The sequence below is a fragment of the Aethalodelphis obliquidens genome, unplaced genomic scaffold (assembly GCF_003676395.1).
Source record: "Aethalodelphis obliquidens isolate GAN/ISIS:26980383/991018 unplaced genomic scaffold, ASM367639v1 scaffold10, whole genome shotgun sequence".
NCBI lineage: Eukaryota > Metazoa > Chordata > Mammalia > Artiodactyla > Delphinidae > Aethalodelphis > Aethalodelphis obliquidens.
Window position 1 is genome coordinate 42,171,969 of NW_020837954.1, and position 15,917 is coordinate 42,187,885.

At 39.7% G+C, this 15,917-nt stretch overlaps 1 protein-coding gene across 3 annotated transcripts in view; it reads left to right on the top strand.

Moving 5' to 3' along the window:
• Positions 1 to 15,917, top strand: part of EXD2 (exonuclease 3'-5' domain containing 2) — a 91,725-nt gene that overhangs the window by 55,519 nt on the left and 20,289 nt on the right. For all 3 annotated transcript variants that reach the window (XM_027111606.1, XM_027111607.1, XM_027111605.1), the window contains exon 2: positions 2,702 to 3,087. In XM_027111606.1, coding sequence (XP_026967407.1) covers positions 2,749 to 3,087 — 339 coding nt within the window. In that variant the 5' untranslated portion in view covers positions 2,702 to 2,748. The remainder of the gene's footprint in view (positions 1 to 2,701; positions 3,088 to 15,917) is intronic.

A 15,917-nucleotide genomic window follows, 5' to 3' on the forward strand; every position in this document is an offset into this window, starting at 1 on the left:
TGTGGCAGGCGGGCTCCTTACTTGCAGCCTGCTGGCTCCTTAGCTGTGGCATGTGCTCAGTTGCAGCAAGCATGTGGAATCTAGTTCCCTGACCAGGGATCGAGACTGGGCCCTCTGCATTGGGAGCACGGAGTCTTAACCACTGTGCCACCAGAGAAGCCCCTTATTATCTTTTTAATGTTTTCTCCAACATTTGTATTGTTTAGAGTGAGAAAGGGAAGGGTTTTTATGTCTTCTCAGAGTATTTTAACTAGAAATCTCTCTATGCAAGTTCTTTAAACTCATTAAGTCTCAGTTTCCTCTTCAATAAAAGTGCTGGAGAAAGTACATATGAATACTTAAGCATAGTTTCTGCAAAAAAGTAAATATTTTAAAAACAGCATAGCCCTTTTATTGTTTTCATTAGTACTGTAATAATGGTTGTGATTCCATTTTTCCTCTCCATTGATGAATATCTCTGTAGGCATAATTATAGCCCAGGGTTGTTGTAAATATTAAATTATTTTTAAAAATTTGTTGTTGACGCTTTTAAAAATTGATAAAAGTAGTGCACATTGGGAGTTCCCTGGTAGTCTCTTGGTTAGGATCCCGAGCTTTCACCACTGTGGCCTGGGTTCAATCCCTGGTCAGGGAACTAAGATCCCACATGCCCCACAGCATGTCCAAAAAAAAAAAAAAAAAAGGAATTCCCATTAAATGGGAAACCCTCAGCCATAGAGAAGTGTAGGCAGGGTCTAATAGGTCACTGTGTCTTTGGGCAGTATAGATTTTAGGTCAGAGCCTACAGATGGGTAACCCGGAGCCCAAAATGTTTTTATTTGGCTGGCACAATGTTTCAAAGACTCTAAATTTGTTGCCAACACTTAAAAATGGTGATATTTCACATAAAATTCAGATATCTAACTTTTCTTGAGTAATCAGGATAATCTGACCACACTGGGCCTTCTTCACAAACAGGATGAACACCTTGTGCTGAATGGTTGCTCTCCCATGTTTTGTCTCCATTATTGAGGCCAAAGGCCACTTACCATTTATTGTTACACATTTACTGTTGTCTTTTAAAATAGTACAGAGATAGTTGTATATGCCTATTTTTCTGTCAAAAATAGGAAAACAAGAGATAGATGGAGAAAAACCACATTGTAATAAGCATTGATGAAAAAATTAATCAGTTGGTCTGAGAAAGAAATGGAAGATTTTATTTGAGCCAAATTTGAGGATTATAACCCAGGAAGAGCATCTCAGAAAGCTCTGAGACCTGTTCCTTCCCTTAGAAGTCAAGGCGCAGTTATATAAGTTTTTTGAGACAGAGGCCGTACATCAAATGCTGTATTATTGGCAGTTTACATGATCCAGATCTAAGTGCCATGTGACCCCTTATGAGATCAAGAAGGAATGGCATCTTTAAGGAGTTGTCTTACTGATGCTAGAATATTGCTCTTTATGGTTGAGCAGGTATTTCTCTCAATGGGGAAGGTTAGGTTAATGCATAATGTAGATACACAGTGCACAGTGGGAGGAGAGAGGAGACCAAAGGATAGAAAAAAATTTTTTGTTTAAATTTTTCTTGTCTTGCCATAAAATATGAGTTTTATTTCACGTACAGAAAATGGAAAAGAGGCTATTTTGTGATAGAAAGGAAGACAGTTCCTACATATTTAATAGGATGTCTGTGTCAGTTTTCTCTTGCACTTGGCTTGCTTCACTTATTTGTGTTATCCTGTTTGGACCCTGTGGACATTTCAATTTGCAACCTCCTCCTGAACATCCTGGCTCTCTAAGTTCTGTTCTTTTTCTTTTCTAGTCCTGTCTTCCCTTTTGTACTGTCCTAGCTTACCCTCAATAACTGAGTGTGTTTCCACGGAGAACTACCGAGACCTCTGGAGCAACGGAAAATCCATGTGCACTCAAGCCTGATTGCTCCATCCCTCACCAGCCACGCCTCCTAGAAAAGTAAAAGTCCCCCTACCAGTTGCAGATGATTAGATTTTTTAAAATTTTTATTTATTTATTTTTGTCAGCGTTGGGTCTTTGTTGCTGCGCACGGGCTTTCTCTAGTTGTGGCGAGCAGGGGCTACTGTTCGTTGCGGTGCGAGGGCTTCTCATTGTGGTGCCTTCTCTTTGTTGTGGAGCACGGGCTCTAGGTTTGCAGGCTCAGTAGTTGTGGCACACGGGCCCAGTTGCTCCGCAGCATGTGGGATCTTCCCGGACCAGGGCTCGAACCCATGTCCCTGCATTGGCAGGCAGACTCTTAACCACTGCACCACCAAGGAAGCCCTAGATTTTTTTTAAATTGCAAAGCAGAAGTTTCCATTCAACTCTTAGAGATTGAAGGTTCAAACGCAAACACCCTGAGGAAGATCCATTAACTAAAATTTACTCACAATAAATCAGCAAGTGGAAGTAAGAGTCTAGTTTATTCTGTTTTGATTGATGTGATTTTATAGGATTAAGAGAGCCCTGGGCAACTGGTAGAGGGCAGGGGGTTTTTCTTGGATGGAGCTAGAGGTGGAGTACAGGACATACAAAAGGGGGAAAATATTTTAAAATATCACTGTTTCATGTGGAAATTTGTAGCAATTGTTTTAGTTTGTGAGCACATGGATTGTGAATGCAACGTTTTTTGTGGGGTTGGGGGGGACTTGTATCCGTGGACCTTTAAATTCTATATGTGAATATATTGTTGCCATTTGTTTTGCAGATTGTGGGATTAGTGATATGCTTTCCTAAACAACAGAAAAGTTGAAGATGTCTAAACACTTAGTGGCTTTGACAGTGACCACCCTTCTTGGTATGGCTGTCGGAGGGTTTGTCCTGTGGAAAGGCATCCAGCGTCGGAGGAGTAAAGCAAGTCGTGTGACCCAGCAGCAGCTGTCACAGCAGCAGCCGAAAGCGCCAGGCAGGAGAGAGCGGCCCACTCCAGCAGAGGACCAGCAGCACTCCAGTGCCCCCAGAGCCTCGTGGGAAGAGAGGATCCTTAGAGCAAAGGTGGCGACTGTGTCTCAGGAGGCAGAGTGGGATCAAATTGAGCCCTTGCTTAGGAGTGAGTTAGAAGATTTTCCAGTGCTTGGAATCGACTGTGAGTGGGTAAGTTAAAAGGCAAAAAACGAAACGTATCTTTTCTGCTTTTCCAGCTAGGGACCTTGAATAGTCAAATAGAGGGTAAGATTAAAGGAGAATTAGCTTGTGCTCAACTTATTTGTAAATAGATTTTAGCAGAAGGAGAAGCGGCTTCTCTTCTCAGGATAGGGGAGTGCTTATAATCATGGATTCTGGAGTCTGAGCTACATGAGTCCATTTTCACCACTTATTCTGTGAACTTGAACAAGTACTTAACCTCTTTGAGCCTCAGTGTACTTATCTGTAGCAGTGTGTGTGTGTGTGTGTGTGTGTGTGTGTGTGTGTGTGTGTGTGTGTGTGTAATGGTATCTACCACCCAGAGCTTTTTTAAGGATTCAAATAGATAATCCCTGTATAGACTTCAGCACAATTTTAACAGAGAGTAATTGCTCATTATATATTAGCTACTGTTAATATTTTTAATAGTATTTTCATAGGATGCCATGGAGAAGATAGTTAAGGAGGTCTAGTTAAATATGTGTTTATTACACAAATTGGGATTTAAAAAGATAATAGTTTAAATGCTAGACACTATTTACTCTAAGCCAGGTATTATGTTGTTTTTTTTTTTCATTATCTCATTTAATTTTGACAATAATCATTCGTAGGAAGATACTGTTATTATTTCTTTACAGATAGGAAGTGTTAAAAGGTTTAGTTACTTGCCCAAGGCTATGAAGCTAGTAACCAGCATTTGATCTGGTTTTCCTTAGCCATCGGTTAATTTTTCTAATAGCTATTACTTTGGGGGAGTTGTTACATAGTTGTGATGAGGATAATATGGTACATCTACTCTTCTGTCATTCTGACTCACAGAGTGAACTTTAATCTCCTTGCAACAGAAGATACTACAAAATATAAATAAGTCACAGTTATCATCTCTTATTAATTCAGCATAATACCTTGCCAAAATTCTGTGATCTATGTCTTCTGGGTATCTGGAATACAGTCAAGAGTCAGGAAGTGTAATCGAAAGAGGCCCTAAGCAGAATTGCTGCCACAAAATCAGATCACAGGTTGGTAGGAGGAACTAAAGATGCCAGTACAATGATGACCAAGAAGAGAACACCTGACAGTGTGGGCAAGGTTTAGTAGTCACATAAGGCCTTAAGGAGCTACTGAGGGTATTTCTTTTTTTTCTTTTTTGGCCGTGCGCTGCACGGCTTGCGGGATCTTAGTTCTCTGACCAGGGATTGAACCTGTGCCCTCTGCTTGAAAGTGTGGCGTCTTAGCCACTGGACCGCCAGGGAGTTCTCGAGGGTATTTCTTTATATCAGCAATAGCAGTAGTAGTTTATACCAATGACCTTGGGCCATCAGGAAAGGATTGGGCACCTTTTGTTTATTGTGTATAAGAATTATATCATTTTAGAAATAAACATATTTCTATATCATTTTAGACATATTTACACCAACAACCATAGAAGAAAACATTAGTAAACAGTGAGCTTTAGTAGATTAGGAAAATTCACATTTGCCAAACACCTTGATTATCCTACCAAGTGAAGTATAACTGCAGCAACAACAGGGTAGTCTGAAGTGAATAGTAATGCAATCGATTTAATAATAATATGTTTAATCACTGTAGCAGAGTACGTTTAAGTGGCAAATAATCCAAAACCCAGTTCCTTATGGCTTTGGAATGTATTGAACTTCTTCTGATGCCACATTCCCTTCAGGTGTGATTGCATTTCTCTGATTGCTGCCACAGAAGAACTTTCATCCATCCTCCTTCTTTTCATTCTTCCATTTCTGATTTGTTTTCTCTTTCATTCACTTTTGTGTAAGTATTTGCTTAGTTATTGTTTTTGTTCTTGTTTTACACAGTCAGTATTCATTTCAATTTACCAAAGTGTTTACCTTTTTCTTTGCTCATCTTTCCTTATATCTCAGAACTTTCTGGCATATTCTCTTTAAGGTTGTCCTTTAGAAGTTCATTTCTTGAGGGGTCATTGATAGTAAACTTATTATTGTTTTGAAAGTGTCTTTATTTTGCTTTTGATCTTTGAAGATATTTTCGCTGGATATGAAATTCTAGTTTAGCAACTTACCATTTTCAAGATTGCATTCCACTTTCTTCTGGCTTCCATTGTTGCTGTTGAAAATAACTATGAGTGTAAATGTTGATTCTTTATAGGTAATCTAATTTTTGGTAGCTCCTTTTAAGATCTTTTTGAGTTGCTGGTTCTGAAGATTCGCTGTCATGAGACTAGTAGTGTTATCTTACTGTATTTCCTGTTTGGGATTCTGAGAGATATCCTGGATGTAAGGATTGGTATCATATCAATTTTTAAATTCTCTTTGAAGATTGCCTTTACCCTGTTTTTTCTTCTCCTCCTCCTTCTCTTCTTCCTACCCCTCCTCTTTCACCTTCTTCTTCTTCCTTTTTTTTTTCCTTCTTCTTTCTTGCTGGAATTAAATCAGCTATATTCTGAACTTTTTCTGCTCTCCTACATGTCTGGTAATCTCTTTTATATTTAATGTATCTTACTCTCTCGGGATTCATTCTGTACAATTTCTTCAGGTCTCTTTTATAGTTCCCTTTTTCTTTCCTTAGTTTTGTGTAATCTGCTATTTAACTTACCCCTTGAGTCTTTTTTTTTTTTAATCTTTTTTTATTGTGAAATAAAACACATCAAGAAAAGTGCCTGGGCTTCCCTTGTGGCACAGTGGTTGAGAGTCCGCCTGCCAATGCAGGGGACACGGGTTCATGCCCCGGTCCGGGAAGATCCCACATGCCACGGAGCGGCTGGGCCCGTGAGCCATGGCCGCTGAGCCTGCGCGTCCGGAGACTGTGCTCCGCAGCGGGAGAGGCCACAACAGTGAGAGGCCCGCGTACCGCAAAAAAAAAAAAAGAAAAGTGCCTGAAACAAAAACAAAGAGCTAAATGATTTCACTAAAGAGAACAGCTGTGTAACTGGAAACTAGGTCAAGAAACAGAATTTGCTAGTACCCCAGAAGCTCCCCTTGTGACCCCTAGTAATCACTGTTCTCCCACCAAGGGTTACTATTATCCTGATTTTATGGTATTTACTTTCGTGTTTTTCTTTATACTTTTACTACTTAAACATGCATGTCCTAGCACACCATTGTAAAGCAATTATACTCCAATAAAGATGTAAAAAAAAAATGCATGCCTAGGCACGATAATTGAGTTTTGTCTGCTTTTTTTTGTGGGGGGAGGTATGCGGGCCTCTCACTGTTGTGGCCTCTCCCATTGCGGAGCACAGGCTCCGGACGCGCAGGCTCAGCGGCCATGGCTCACGGGCCCAGCCGCTCCGCAGCATGTGGGATCTTCCCAGACCGGGGCACGAACCCGTGTCTCCTGCATTGGCAGGCGGACTCTCAACCACTGCGCCACCAGGGAAGCCCGAGTTTTGTCTGCTTTTTAAATTTAATGTAAATGAAACTATCGTGTGTGTATTTTGTGTCTGGCTTCTTTTGTTCAACATTACGTTTGTGAGATTTACCCATGTTGTGTGTGACTGTGCTTCATTGCCATATGTCCATTGTGTAAATATATCATGATTTATTCATCCGTTCTAATATTGATGGACTTTTGGGTTGTTTACAGTTTGGGGCTCTTACAAAGAATGCTGCAGTGAACAAATGCACTTATTATTATTGGGCATATGTATCTATGAGTGGAGTTCTAGGTCATAGAGTTTGTATATATATCTTTAACTTTCATAAATAATGCCAAATTGTTTTCCAAGGTGGTTTTAACTAGTTTACCCTCATCAGTAGTAATGAGTGTACCTATTGTTTCTAGCTGTTTTCAGAAGTGGTTCTACTAATTTAATCTCTCACCAAGACTGTATGAAAATTCCCTTTGTCTTATATCCTTGTCCACATTTGGTACTGTCAGATTTAAAAATTTTAGCCATCCTAATGGATGTAGTAGGATGTGTAGTAATATTTCATTGTGGTTTTAATTTGCATGTCCCTGACCAGCACTGAGATTGAGCATCTTTCTATATTTTATTGATTATTTTGATATCTTCTTGTATGGAGTACTTGTTCAAGTCTCTTGCCTCTTTTTCTATTGAGTTGTCTTTTTCTTACTGATTTATAGTTCTTTATATATTTTGGTTATGAACCCTTTGTGAGTTAAATGTACAGTAAATGTCTTCCCCCACTCTGTGGATTGCCTTTACATCCTTTTATTGTTAAAGCTTGATGATCAGAAGATCTATATATAGTGCTGTGTAACAAGTCTTACCTTATCCCTAGTCATGAATATACTCTCCTGTTACTTTCTTGGAGTTTTTTGGGTTTTTTTTTTATATATATATAAATTTACTTATTTTATTTATTTATTTTTGCCTGCGTTTGGTCTTCGTTGCTGCACGCAGGCTTTCTCTAATTGTGGCAAGCGGGGGCTACTCTTCGTAGCAGTGTACAGGCTTGCAGTGGCTTCTCTTGTTGCAGAGCATGGGCTCTAGGCGTGCAGGCTTCAGTAGTTGTGGCACGTGGGATCAGTAGTTGTGGCTCACGAGCTCTAGAGTGCAGGCTCAGTATTTGTGGCGCACGGGCTTAGTTGCTCCGCGGCATGTGGGATCTTCCCGGACCAGGGCTCGAACCTGTGTCCCCTGCATTGGCTGGCGGATTCTTAACCACTGCGCCAACAGGGAAACCCTAAATGTGTGACTCTGTTTCTGTTTTGTAATTTAGTTCACATGTAGCCATTTTTAGATTCCACCTATAAGTGATAACTTATGATGTCTCTTTTTCTGTCTGACTTATGTCACTTAGAATGATCGTACCTAAGTCCACCCAAGTTGCTGCAACTGGCCTTATTTCATTGATTTCATGACTGAGTAATATTCCATCATACATAAGTACCACATCTTCTTTATCCATTTTTTCCTTCCAAGGACATTTAGGTTGTATCCAAGTCAAGGCTCTTGTAAACAGAGCAGCACTAAACGTTGGGATGCCTGTGTCCTGTCGATGTTTGGTTTTCCCAAGATAATACGCCCATGACTGGAAGTGCCGTATGCTCTGTAGCTCTGTTTTTTAGATTTTTTATTAAACACAATACACTTCTCCAGAGTGGCCGTTGGCAATTTACATTCCCACCATGAGCATAACAGGGCTCCCCCTTCTCCACACGCTGTCCTGCATTTCTGGTTTTTACACTTTGTGAGGATGCCCCTTCTGACTGATGCGAAGTGATACCTCTTTGTAGTGTTGATTTGCATTGTCCACCTGTTCCTGAATATCAGGAAAAACGCATACGCCCTTTTTGGCCAACTGCATCATTGGCGAAGTGCAGCCGCTTTTCATGTGCTTTAATGGCAGGTCCAATCTACCTCTTGAAATTCCTTTCCTGCAATTCTGCCTTGCTTACAAGTCCTTTTTGATGACTTACCTCAAGACATTTTTCGACAATAGGTATCATTTACAACCCTGCAGTTTTCTGAATTGCAGTGCCCCTGAGCTCCGTTTTTCAACTTGTTGTTTTGGGAACTGGCCACAAAACAGCAGGATTGCTTCAAGCCCTATTCTGGTTCTGGGAGCAGGCTGAGCCTTTGGTCAGTTCCTCTTCCTGATTGGAAATTAGAGTGGCATGTGCCTGTCCAAACAACTAGGGCTTGTCTCTCATTGGTTCACCCCCTTCCACTTCATCCTCTGGACAAATTCCAAACTGTGTGAAACAGGATGTTGAAGGTGCTGACTTCCCCAAGTGGGGAGATTGTTAGGAAAGAGGCTGGAGGGGGTAACCCGACCACCAGGAGATGAGGAGATGAGGTGCCTTTTCCAAACTCTTCCCCATCAGCCGGTGTACCATCCTCTGGGTGTCCCATGCATGTTTTAGCTGTAGGAAGGGTCCCCAGCACCTGGATATTTGGGACCCATGGAATGGGGACCAGGCAGTATTACTCTAAAGGGGCTGCATTTGCTGGCCCATCCTCACCAAGCATCTCAGCCCCACGAGTGTGCAGCCTTAGGTCCCATCCAGCTGTGGGTCTAGATGTGGTCTGTCCAGGTTGCATCACAGCCCCTGAAGGAATTCTGTAAGAATTTCTCTCTCTCTCTCTGTCTTTTTTTTTGGGGGGGGGGAATTTATTTTTATAACGGTGTATAGCTGATTTTCAATGCTGTTTCTTGCTGCTGTACATCCGCTTGATTCACTTACAGAGAGACATCAGTAAATTCTTTTTCAGATTCTTACCAGTCTTTTTTTTTTTTTTTTTAACATTTATTTTTGGCTGTGTTGGGTCTTTGTTGCTGCGCACAGGCTTTCTCTAGTTGCGGCTAGTGGGGGCTACTCTTCGTTATGGTGCGTGGGCTTCTCACTGCGGTGGCTTCTCCTGTTGCGGAGCACGGGCTCTAGGTGTGCGGGCTTCTGTAGTTGTGGCGCACGGGCTTAGTTGCTCCATGGCATGTGGGATCTTCCCGGACCAGGGTTCGAACCTGTGTCCCTGCATTGGCAGGTGGAATCTTAACCACTGCGCCACCAGGGAAGCCAGAGTTTTGTGGTTTTAACATTGCATATTTAGATTTATAATCTATCCGGAATTGATTTTTGTGTGTGTGTGTGTATGATGTGAGGTAGGGTTGAGTTTCATTTTTTCTTTTTATGGATATCCAATTGTCCTAGCACCACTGATTGAAAAGATAAATCTCACTGCTGTGCAATGCCACTTTACCATAAAACAGGTATCTCTTTCTTTCATTTTCTTTTTTTAAATAAATAAATTATTTATTTATTTATTGGCTGCGTTGGGTTTTTGTAGCTGGGTGCGGGCTTTCTCTAGTTGTGGCCAGCCGGGGCTACTCTTCGTTGAGGTGCGCGGGCTTCTCGTTGCAGTGGCTTCTCTTGTTGCGGGGCACGGGCTCTAGGTACGCAGGCTTCAGTAGTTGTGGCACGTGGGCTTAGTAGTTGTGGCTCGTGGGCTCTAGAGCGCAGGCTTAGTAGTTGGGGTGCACGGGCTTAGTTGCTCCGTGGCATGTGGGATCTTCCCGGACCAGGGCTCAAACCCGTATCCCCTGCATTGGCAGGCGGATTCTTAACCACTGCACCACCAGGGAAGTCCCCAAACATGTATCTCTATATGAATAGATCTATTTCTGGACACTCTAGTAGTCTATTTTTCTGTTCTTCTACCGGTGATCACAAACTGTCTTAGTTACTGTTGCTTTTTAATGACTCTTGATATCTGCCACAGCAAGACTTTCTATCTTGTTTTTTTCCCGGAGGGTCTTGGATAGTCTTGGTCCTTTGCATTTCGTTATACATTTTAGAATCAGCTTTTCAGGTTCTACCAAAAACAATTTCTTGATATTTTGATTAAGATTGCATTGGATCAATAGATCAGTTTGTGGGGAATTGACTTCTTTCCAACATTGAGTTTTATAATCTAAGAATATTTATTTAGATCTTTAACTTCTCTTAATAATATATTTGTAGTTTTCTGTGATTAAAATAATTCTGTTATAAATGAAATCTTAAAAAATGTTGTGGGACTTCCCTGGTGGTGCAGTGGTTAAGAATCCGCCTGCCAATGCAGGGGACATGGGTTCGAGCCCTGGTCCGGGAAGATCCCACATGCCACGGAGCAACTAAGCCTGTGCGCCACAACTACTGAAGGCTGCACACCTGGAGCCCATACCCCGCAACAAGAGAAGCCACCGCAATGAGATGCCTGCGCACCGCAACGAAGAGTAGCCCCCACTCACCACAACTAGGGAAAGCCCACATGCAGCAACGAGGACCCAACGCAGCCAAAACCAAATTAATTAATTAATTAATTATTTTTAAAGTTGTGTTTTTTCTGGTATATAGAAATGTAACTTTATTTGTATTTCTCTTATATTAAGGAACTTACTAAAGTCACTTATTAATTCTAATTACTTTTAGATTCTTTTGGGTTTCTATATAAACTATTATATTATCTGTGAAGTGACAATTTTTTTTCCAGTCCTTACAGTTTGTATTTCTTTTCCTGCCTTGCTGAACTGGCGAGGATCTCAATATAGTGCTCAGTGTGAGTGGTGACAGTAGGCATCCTTGACTTATTCTCTATCTCAGATTGACAGCTTTCAACATTTTCATATTGAGTACGATATCTGCAGTAGGTTTGTTTACAGATTAAATGCATTCAATTCTATTCTTGGTTTCTTAAGAGGTTTTTTGTTTTGTTTTGTTTTGTTTTGGCTGCGCCACGCAACTTGTGAAATCTTAGTTCCCTGATCAGGCACTGAACCCGGGCCCTTGGCAGTGAAAGTGTGGAGTCCTAACCACTGGACCGCCAGGAAATTCCCAAGTGTTTTTTTTTTTTTTGAAAGAATGAGATATTGTCATTTACAGCCGCAAGAACGGACCTAGAGAATATCATACTAAGTAAAGTAAGTCAGACAGAGAAGTACAAATATTAATAGGATATCACTTATATGTGGAATCTAAAAATGATAAATGAATCTATATACAAAACAGAAATAGACTCACAGACATAGAAAACAAATTTATGATTAACAAAGGGGAAAGGGGGTGGAGGAGGGATAAACTAGGAGTATGAGATTAACAGATATAAACTATTAAACTATTATAGATAAGCAACAAGGATTTATTGTATAGCACAGGGAACTAGATTTAATATCTTATAATAACATATAATGGAAAATAATTTGAAATGTATATATATATAAAACTGAATCACTTTGCTGTACACCTGAAACTAACACAATATTGTAAATCAATTATACTTCAATTTTAAAAAAGTTTTTTTTTTTAATTATGAATAGTTGTTGAATTTTATTAAGTGCCTTTTCTGAATTTCTTGAGATGAGTATGTAGTTTTTCTCCTTTATTCTGTTCTTGTGGTGAAAATACATTGATTTTTGAATTCCTGGCATAAATCCAACTTGGTCATGATGTCTTATTCTCCTTATACATTGCTGAATTCACTTCACTAGTGTTTTAAAAATAATCTATATTCATGAGTGATATTGGCTTATAATTTTCCTTTCTAGAAATGACCTTGTCAGATTTTGATAAAAATGTTATGCTGGCCTCATACAAGTTAGGGCTGTTCCTTGGTTTGTGTTCTCTGGAAGAGTTTGTGTAAGATTGTCATTCTTTTTTCCTTAAATGTTTGATTAGAATCTACTGGTGAAGCCATCTGGAGTTTCCTTTTGACGGAAGTTTTTGAATTATGAATACAATTTTTTAAATAGTTTTGGGGCTATTCATATTTTCTATTTCTTCATGTCTGTTTTGATAAATTTTATTTTTCATCTACATGTGTCTTCTTTCAAAATTTTAAATTACAGGCATATGCTTGTTTATAATATCCAGTGACATTTTTTTTTTTCCTATCTGATGGATATGTAAGGACATTTTTTTTTTTATGTAAGGACATTTTTGACAATGCTTATTTGCTTCTCTTTTTTTTTTTTCTTGATTACTCCTTCCATGGGTTTATCAGTGTTATTAGTCTTTTCAGAGAACCAACTTCTGGCTTTGTTGATCATTATTGTATGTTTATGTTCCATTACACTGATTTCTGCTCTTTATTACTTCTTTTCATCTACTTGTTTGGGTATAATTTGCTATTCTCCATTTATTCTTCGACCTACTCTAGTCTGACATCCTACCATACTACTCCACTGAAACGGATGAAGTTGATGGCTTTCTTGTTTTCCAGTCCAGTGGACACTTATTTGGACTCATGTTATTCTAGCTCTCAAAAGCATCTGCATAATTCCTGCACGAGACATTCTCTTTGGCTTTCATGCCATCATACTCTCCTATCTCCTGTCTTACTGTTCTTCCTTCTTTTTCCTTTTCTGATCCCCCTTCTACCTCACATCCAAATATTGAGTTGACTTAGGCTTGGTCTCTTCTGTATCCACCCCAGGGACTGCAAACTCAGATGCCTACAAGGTCCAGACAGGAAATGTAAATGGGCAATGTAGAGTGATTGTTTGCATTTTTGAATGCATAGGAGTATTCTTCAATTTCATAAAGAAGTATGCTCCCTCCCTTTTTTCTTTAAACACAAGACCTCTGTGATCTATCTTCCATTTTCCTAGTTTTATAGAGACATGGATCCTGAGAAATATTTCTTTGCTGGAAAAACAGTGGTTTACAAATACAATGATAAATGGGAAATGACAGTTGGCTTCAGTGTTGAGAAGACATTATGGTGAATTAGAGAATTCATGCCTTATATAAATGAGGAAACTGCTATACAGTTCAAGCCAAGTGTTGCCAGATTGTCCAGTTCTTTAAAAAGAAACTCGATATATAGATTTTTTAAAAATGTGAACTCCACTGCAATTTAAAAGTTCTGGCACAAGTTTTTAAAATGTGGAGATCAAAGAAATATATAATATTAAACATCTGTGGGACAGCAGACAGGTCCAAGGACTACTAATTTATGTCCTCTGATCTATATTCTTTTTCTAAGTGACCTCATCTAATTTTGTAGCTTTAAATACCGTTGATAGGCTGAAGACTCTCAAAATTAGAACTCCAGCCCTTTACATCCACCCGTCTACTTGACATCTCCCTTGAATGTCTAATAGTCATCTCAGACTTAACATGTTCCTAACAGACCTCTCGATTTTTCTTCCCAAACCTGTATTATCCCTAGTCGTCTCCACCTTTAAGATTAAAATCAAGAGAGACATCCTCCCTGCTAAGGTTTGTCTAACAGAAGTGATATGATTGAAAGTCAGACACAAAAAGGCAGTTATAATATGTTAAGTTTCTTTAATGGCAAAATACGTGGAAATTCAAAGAAGTGGTTATAGAAAGCAGGAAATAACACAGCATTCTACCAGATAGAGGTATGCGTTTCCAGATTCCCCCGAGTTACCCATGGTGATGTGTAAGTATGGATAAATCACCTGTATAAAATGAGGATTCTGCCATGTTTTAGAAGCTATTATTGCCTTTCTTCTGGGGGAGAGGGAGATGTTAAATAGATTTCTGGCCCCTGACTCCTGCCTGATTTTTTCTGGAGTCTCTGGCTATAGACTGCCTTGCTTAACAGGTGCAAAGTAATTGGTGTAAAAAAGACTGAATGAAGTGAAGGTCATTTTCCCAAGAGCATCCTTCTGCAGGCCCAGGCTTCAGGCTTGAAGTCCCCTCCTTTTTCCTTACTATTAACCCTTCATTTCCATTTAGGAAGTATTACCCTTGTTATTTCCGAAATAGATTTTGCATCCATGTACTTCTCTACATCTCCTCTACTTCCTTCCTAGTCCAACCCTCAAGAGTCTCTTATTTGGACCTTTGTAGTAGCCTCCTGACTGGCCTCCCTACTTGGACTCATATACCTATGATCCCTTCTCCATAGAGTAAGCAAAGTGATCTTTTAAAAATGCTAATCTGATCGTCTCAGTCCCCTGCTTGAAAAGCCTCCATTGCTTCTTATAAAACCAAGATGTCTTAATTACTTATGTGTTCTTAAGGACTCACATGCTCTTGCCTCTCTCAGCATCTCTGATTTTGTCTCCTTTTCTCTTCCTCTTACTACTTTCCGGCCTCATTGAGCCTTCATTCTGTCACTTGAACAGGACAAGCTCATTCCTGTCTCGAGCCATGGTCTAGTTTAACTGACACATAACCTCCACAGATAGTTAACCTTGTTCCAGCCCAGAATATGGTCTCAGATTATTTTTTGCTCCCTGCTGCCATTGTGGGGTCATTTAAAGAATCGCGGACTTTTCCATAATGTTTTATTTGCTCTGGATTTGTAAGATTCCTGAAGCTAAAATGGATGATCACTGGCCCTCAGGAAGGAGGATCCCTAAACCAGTCCTCTGTGAGTGAATCACTGAAATCATTCATTTCAAATTTTTACTTTCGTGTGTATTTCATAATGTCTTAACACGTTAGTATAGTACTACATTTATATGATTTATAAATGCATATGTACATGTATTGTGTATGTCCCAACCATTTCTTATGAGTCGACTAATCAAAAACCAAACAAAAAACCCAGTGACCCCTGGATTACATAATGCTAACGAAATTAAAATGTGTTTTTTTTTTCCTATTAAATACAATGTTGGTAAGCCAAGGGTTTCATTATTTTCCATGGGTGGTAAGTGATGTCAAGGCAAAAAGATGTTGGCAAAAGGGGGAAATACAAGAAATTAAGACTAGATATCTTATTCTTGGGACTTCCCTGGTAGTCCAGTGGGTAAGACTCTATGCTCCCAATGCAGGGAGCCCGGGTTCAATCCCTGGTGGGAGAACTAGATCCTGCATGCATGCCACAGCTAAGAGTTTGCATGCCACAACTAAGAGTCTGCATGCCGCAACTAAGAAGTCCGCATGCCGCAACTAAAGATCCCACATGCCGCAACGAAGATCCCATGTTCTGCTACTAAGACCTGACACAGCGCCCCCCCAAAAAGACTAGATACCTTATTCTTTAAGCCAAATTGAGTTTGCTAGAAGCAATATTCTTCCAATCATACATTCAGTATAAATTGGGTACCTATTGGAATCATAAACATTTGGATTCCTAGTGGAAAAACCTTAATTATAATACAGTGGATCTTAAGCACAATCCAGAAACAGTATTAAAAGGACAACTTATCTAGCTAGCTAGCTATTTATTTAATGTATTTTAGACAACGGAACTTGGCTGAAAAGATTTTCAAAGATCTGGCCTTAGGAATTAGCAGTGAGTATTATGTCAAATTAGCAGTGCTAAATATTAGAAGTAGAGATTTTCTGCTTTTTCTTGGAGAGAGCCAGTATTATAGAGGGAGGGAATTACGCTTTAATAAAAAAAAAAGTGATTTGGTCACATCCAGATGAATTGTTATAGA